At 38.1% G+C, this 7,359-nt stretch overlaps 1 protein-coding gene across 1 annotated transcript; it reads right to left on the reverse strand.

The window, feature by feature from the left end:
* Positions 1–4,450: 4,450 nt before the first annotated feature.
* Positions 4,451–6,702, reverse strand: LOC106536392 (coiled-coil domain-containing protein 37; the record flags this gene model as incomplete). The annotated part of the gene is given in 4 exon segments (XM_014033662.1): positions 4,451–4,532; positions 4,774–4,958; positions 5,084–5,164; positions 6,539–6,702. Coding segments are annotated over 4 exon segments (512 nt in total), but the record flags the coding sequence as incomplete, so codon positions are not given.
* Between the last annotated feature and the right edge of the window lie 657 nt (positions 6,703–7,359).

Genomic DNA, 7,359 nt, shown 5'->3' on the forward strand with positions numbered 1-7,359 from the left:
ACCTTATTATTCTATCATATTTTAGATCTGAGTTTGTTTTACAGAATGAAATGTCTGAATGAGTGCTCATCCAAGTGTGCTGATTCCAGACTTTTTGGAAGGGCTTGTTCAAAGCTCTTAACAACCAAGCTCCATCATATATTAAACATCTTATTGTTCCATACTTTCCTAACAGAGCACTTCACTCTCAGACTGCAGGTTTACTTGTGGTTCCTGGAGTTTCTAAAAGTAGAATGGGAGGCAGAGCTTTCAGTTATCAAGCTCCTCTCTTGTGGAACCAACTTCCAGTTTCTGTCCGTGAGGCTGACACTCTATGTCTACTTTTAAGATAAGACTGAAGACTTTCCTTTTGGATAAATCCTATAGTTAGACTTAGTTATTCCTTAGTTATTATAGTTAATCAGTTCTGCTGCTACAGGCTTAGACTGCTGGAGCACAAACTGACCACATTTCCTCACTCTGCTATTATCTTTAGTCACTCTTTGCTACATGTTTGTTATAATTACTTCTATCAATAATATGTTTTATTTGTCTCTCTTCCAGAGGAAAATACACCTGGACCAGTCCTGTGTTTGTCTGCCTCTTTCCTGTCCCTAAATCCAGCCGGTCGAGGCAGATGGCCGCCTGTCCTGAGCCTGGTTCTACTGGAGGTTTCTTCCTGTTAATAGGGAGTTTTTCCTCTCCACTGCTGCAGGTGTGCTGCTCAGGATGGGAGACTGATGAAGCAATGATTGGACGCAGTCTGCTGGCGTCTTTAGATTTATTGTTTTGTTTTGTTTGTTTTCTTGTGTGTGTACAGTGCCCTGAGACAACAGTTGTTGTGACTTGACACTATATAAAAAAATGAATTGAATTGAATTAAATTAATTGAGTAAATGTGATCTTTGACCACTCAAGCAGTACTAAATGTATTACAAAGACTGGACAGAAACAAGGCTTGGTAGTTTTTAGTTAAACTCGTTGCACAAATGTGTCAGTTAGTATGTATTTTCTTGCAGCAACTGTGGAAAACAAATTATGAAGCACAGCAGGTCTATCAGTAGGTGTAGAGTAGCTGCTTCAAATTTTAAATCTCTATGTCCTCATGTATGTACTTTGTGTGAACTACATCAGGTATTTCTATTATAGAATTAAGTTTAGTGCTTGTTAATGTGCAAATAAGATGTGCCATGCTGACATCTCATTGTTGGTATGTTAATTATCATGTTACTGCAGGTGCGCTTTGTTGACTTTGGTGCTTATTTACTGTAGTTCACTTTAAATATTAAAGTCATAATGTGAGTGATTGAGTTTATTTGTAACAAAATCACAGAAATGTTTTATAATGAATAATGTAGCGTTAACTGTGCGTGTGTAATTATGATAGCTTTAGATGGTTCTTAAGGGCAATTTCCTGTGATTTTGTCAATCATATACAGCGGGTAAAATAAGTATTGAACACGTCACCATTTTCTCAGTAAATATATTACTAGAGGTGCTAATGACATGAAATTTTCACCAGATGTCGGTAACAACCCAAGTGATCCATACATACAAAGAAATCAAACCATAAATGTCCAGAAATGAAGTTGTTTGTAATAATGTGGAATGGCACAGGGAAAAAGTATTGAACACACTTACCTGAAATTTATCTAATACTTTGTACAAAAGCCTTTGTTGTCAATGACAGCTTCAAGACGCCTCCTGTATGGAGAAACTAGTGGCATGCATTGCTCAGGTGTGATTTTGGCCCATTCTTCCACACAAACAGTCTTCAAATCTTGAAGGTTTTGTGGACCTCTTCAATGAACTCTGATCTTTAGTTCTTTCCATAGATTTTCTGTTGGATTCAGGTCAGCTGATTGGCTGGGCCATTCCAGCAGCTTTAGTTTCTTTCTCTGAAACCAACTGAGAGTTTCCTTGACTTTGTGTTTGGGCTCATTGTCTTGCTGAAATGTCCAGCCACGTTTCATCTTCATCATCCTGGTAGATGGAAGCAGATTTTTATCAAGAATGTCTCTGTACATTTTTCCACTCATCCTTCCTTCAATTATTTGAAGTTTGCCAGTACCATATGCTGAAAAACAGCCCCACACCATGATGTTCCCACCTCCAAACTTCACTGTTGGTATGGTGTTTTTGAGCTGATGTGCAGTGCCATTTGACCTCAAAACATGATGTGTATTCTGGCATCCAAACAGTTCAATGTTGGTCTCATCTGACCAGACTATATTCTCCCAGTATTACACAGGCTTGTTTAAATGTTGTGCAGCAAACTTTAAAGGAGCTTCAACATGCTGTTTCTTCAGCAGTGGAGTCTTGCGTGGTGAGCGTACATACAGGCCATGGTGGTTCAGTGCATTACTTGTTGTTTTCTTTGAAACAATCGTACCTGCTAATTCCAGGTCTTTCTGAAGCTCTCCACAAGTGGTCCTTGGCTCTTGGACAACTCTTCTGATAATTCTTTTCACTCCTCTGTCAGAAATCTTGTGAGGAGCACCTGGTCGTGGTCGGTTTATGGTGAAATAATGTTCTTTCCACTTCTGAATTATGGCCCCAACAGTGCTCACTGGAACCTTCAGAAGTTTAGACATTCTTCTGTAACCGATGCCATCATTATGCTTTGCAACAATAAGGTTGTGAAGGTCKTGAGAGAGCTCTTTACTTTTATCCATCATCAGATGGTTCTTGTGTGATACCTGGCCATCATTTGGGACTGAATCAGCTGATATTAACTTGCACTGACATGGGGCAGGCTTGCTTTCTAATTACTGAGAGAGTTCAGCTGGTGTCTTGGCTTTCCATGCCTTTTTACACCTCCCTTTCTTCATGTGTTCAATCCTTTTTCCCTGTGCCATTCCACATTATTACAAATAACTTCATTTCTGGACATTTATGGTTTGATTTCTTTGTATGTATGGATCACTTGGGTTGTTACCGACATCTGGTGAAAATTTCATGTCATTAGCACCTCTAGTAATATATTTACTGAGAAAATGGTGACGTGTTCAATACTTATTTTACCCGCTGTATTTTAAATTCTATTTATTTCAGCAGAGATATGTTTTATGGTTTTTGTGGTGGGTGTTGTCTCAGAGAAAAGTCATTCTACTGATATTGTTGATCTTGTTTCTATGTATTACCTTTTTTATTTGGAATTCCACATTTACAAATGAAACTTTGGCTCCAATGAAAAATAGTTTGTTTGGATTTGTTAAAGAAAAATAAACGTGTTAATATTGTAAAATATACACCTGGCCAAAAAAAATCACAAATTCTAATATTTCATTGGTTTGCCTTTATCTTTGATTATGGCACGTTTTGTTTCTGCTTCAGCTTCTGCTATGTCACATTTGTTCTTGTGCAGAGTTGCACTAATTATTTTGCCAAGATGTTGTATTGATGATGTGAGATTTGAACAACTGAGCAAAGTATTCTCCAAGAATATCTCAACGATTAGTGGGGTTCAGGTCTGGAGTCTGTGGGGGTCAAATCCTGTGTATAAATGGTGTCTCATACTCCATGAACTAATGGTTCTCAGTTAGAGCCTGATGAATCCTGGCATTGTCATCGTGAAACATGAACATGAACTGTACCATTAGGGGAAGAAAAAAAATCAGTGATGGAATAACTTGGCAATTCAGTAAATTCAGGTAGTCAGCTGACTTCATTCATGGCCACATAACATTGCTGAACTGCAACACCCCCAGATCAAAGCCGTGGAGTTTATTCAGGCTGATTTAAGGACAGTTCTTCCCAGATTTGAGCAGCTTATTAAACGTGGGGAGTAAACACCCTGGACATAGTCAACCAAAAAGACTGAGAAAATATGTCCAGAGGGTGCATCACGCCAGCTGAAGGACTGTTTTGAAAACACAGACTGGTGCGTGTTGAACTTCAGAACCTGGACAAGTACACCACATCATTGCTCTCTTGTACCAAATAGCCTACCATCATTTCAGCTGCCCCTCTTCTTACCCTGATGTGCTCATCACTCTGGAACAGTGTCAGTCTAGACTCATTGATCACATAACCTTCTTCATTGCTCCAAAGTACAATCTTTATGCTCCCTCGTTTCACTGATAAGTGGTTTCTTATGAATACACAGCTGTTTAGTCCCAATCCCTTGAGTTCCCATCACATTGTGCATGTGATCATGCTCTTACTTTCACTATTAGCCACGATTTTTTGAGGGAATTACATGCCGTCCTCAAAGATGATATTTCCCCATTATCTTTCTAGTTTTAAACTCAATTTTAGTAGTTTCACAAATCTATAATTTTTATCAAGTGGGAGGCTCTTGCTTAGTTCAATCTAGGTGATAACTAGTGTGATCACGGTTCTATTAATGGTTTCCACGGACTATAAACCATCTGTATCATAACATCGACATGATGTGATGTCCAGATTAACTAGTGGGTGCGAAGCAATATAAAATAATATATACATTATTGTGTTGGTGTTTCCTTACAGAGTGTCACTTTGAGCTGAAGCCCTGATGTCTTTGATAGAGGACAGTTCTTTTTCTGAATTGGACAGCTTGCTCTCCAAACCTATATACATGTAAACAAAGAACAGTATCATTTAAAAACATCCTGATCCTTCAAATTGTTTCATTTTCCAGTCACATGCTGCAGGGCAAATCACAGAACAGGAGCAAAGCAGAAAAAAACAATAGAGCTAAGACTCAGGACATTAATAAGAGCAGAATTAATACTTTTCTGATGATCTGTTTCAAGAGGGAAAACCTTTTTCTTTTCTTTTTTTTTACTAACTAAGGACAAAAAAACTTACAGTTTCCAGTAGCCATTTCCTGAGGTTTCTTATTATGGTCATCCTGTCCATCTTCCTCTGACACAACTTCAGCCTTTAAAGTCTTGTTCACTTGTTTATGTTGCCACACTGAAGGAGAAATCTTGAACAGGAATTCCTTGTATATCTTGTAGTCAGTCAGGAGTTCTTCAAACTTGGAAATTTCACTTTCAGAAATACAAAGGAACAGCAGGCCCTTTATTGTTGTTTCTCAAGTGCACTTCTCTGTAAAACACTTTTGTGCACTGAGCCATCAATGTTGACATAACATACACAATTATCAGAATCCTACCTTTTTACGGCCCTTGTTTCAGCAACTAGCTTCTCAATTTCAATGTTCTTTTCTTGCTTTGACTTGTCCTCTCGTTCAAAACTAACAGGACACAAATGTTTTCATGTTAGAGCAGAACAGATCCAGGAGTCGTAAAGTAAACACTTTATTTAAAAACATCAATTCCATCCACTGTGATACTGAAGTTAAACCATGAAGGGAAATTTCCATGTTAGTCAAATATGCTGGGCTGAGGGTCAGTTTTAGTTATTATCAATGAGGTTTTCTCTGAACCTAGCTAATTCACAACAGTAACAGAGGCTGAACTCATCGCCTATTCCAGAGCAGGAGCATTTATCATTTAAACCAGAAATTAGGATGAAAAATGTGTTTTATGTATTTTTATACAATGTATGTAACATCTGGTTATGACTATAAATGTGTTATAAGGGTGTGTGAAATGCCTTATTTTATGCATACACTCAAACATTAAAGCAAAAAACCCAAGTTAACAAAGTGACATTAGAACCAATGCTGTAGAACCTTTTATTTCTTAGTAGATTTTAAAGGGATCCCTGATTAGTTGTAACATTAGACTTCATTTGATAAACATATATTTTAGCTATAAAATAAAGGATGTAAAAATACTGTAGGCTGTTTAGTTTTTAACATTTTTAAAAATAAATTTTARYACGGACGGAGCCATTTTATTTACAAGCAAAGCATTCTGGGTAAATGATGACGTGGATAGGTCCTCGGTGCGAGGCTGCTAGCGAGCTATATCCACCCTGAAGGTTAATCTTGGACAATATCTGATGATCGACTCTTTTAAATGAAACCAGAGAGCGTTGACAGAGAGGAGAAGGTAGAAATGACTCAGCCTGGAACTGAAAATATGGATGGAGGACAACAGAGCTGTTTCATGGAAGAAGAACCTCAGCTTAGCCTGTTAGTCTTTGCGCTAGCACCGACGCTATATTGCCTTATATGTATTAGCTCAGCGCTAGCGCGAGAAACAAACAAGCTAAACTGAGGTCCTCCATCCATATTTTCAGTTACAGGCTGAGTCATTTCTACCTTCAACGCTCTCTGGTTTCATTTAAAAGAGTCGATCATCAGATATTGTCCAAGATTTACCTTCAGGGTGGATATAGCTCGCTAGCAGCCTCGCACCGAGGACCTATCCACGTCATTATTTACCCAGAATGCTTTGTGTGTAAATAAAATGGCCCCCTCCATGCAATATATTTTTAAACTTTTAGTTTAAAAATGATAAAAACTGAACATCCTACAGTATTTTTACACTTTATTTTACAGTTAAAATAAATGTTTATTAAATAAAGTCTAATGTTACAACTAATCGTGGATCCCTTTAAGTCTTGTCAAGTTGAGCAACAGAAAGAAAGCCCACTTGCTGAACTTGCTTCATAATGACATTTTTTACACCCTCTTCCATTAGATCCAGGTTCTACTTACAGAGTTCTGGATTCCACAGCCTTCTTCTCGTGATCTTTGAGAAACTCTTCAAACTTCTGGTTGTCTCTCTCAATGGCATTTGCAAGTTGCTCCAGTTTTCTTTCCTCTTTTGCAATGATCTCGTCCATCTTCATCATCTCAGATTTCTTTGTCATCCAAGATAACTAAGGGTGGGAAGATGAGGTTAAACAGAAAAATGCAAATAACTGACTAGAAGTCAATAAAAAAAGAAAATAAATTCACTGTGGTTGATACAACTACCTTCAAAATCAACTTCTTTAAAAAAGGTTATTATGAAGATCTTGCACTGATTTCTTCAGCATCTACTTCTACATCTTCTGCCGTTTATCTATAGTCAGGTTGCAGAGGCAAAAAGTTTAGGAGAGAAACCCAGACATCCCTCTCCACAGTGACACTTTTCAGCTTGTCCTGGGAGACCCTGATGTGTTCGCAGGCCAGAGAAGATACATAATCTCTCTAGTAAGTCCTGGGTCTTCTCCAGGGCCTACTACCTCAACTGACTTCTTTCGATGTGAAATAGAAGCAACTCTATTCTATTTTAGGAGTCCTCTGGGAAAGCCAAGTCCTGAAAGTCTTCTTCTTCAGCTTAATGGCCTCTATTCACAGCTGGTGTTAACGTGTGAAAGCTTATTAAACATTCACACTATAGTGCTCATGTTTCTCTTTATTGTGTGACTTGAAATCCATCTTTCTTGGCTTTCCAGAACACAATGGGCCTCATGCAAGAACCGTTCGTACACACAGATTTGTTCTTAAGTTGTGCGTACGAGTGATTTAGGAGAATTTGTGGCATTCACCAA

The sequence above is a fragment of the Austrofundulus limnaeus genome, unplaced genomic scaffold (genome assembly GCF_001266775.1).
Source record: "Austrofundulus limnaeus strain Quisiro unplaced genomic scaffold, Austrofundulus_limnaeus-1.0 Scaffold1799, whole genome shotgun sequence".
Taxonomy (NCBI): domain Eukaryota; kingdom Metazoa; phylum Chordata; class Actinopteri; order Cyprinodontiformes; family Rivulidae; genus Austrofundulus; species Austrofundulus limnaeus.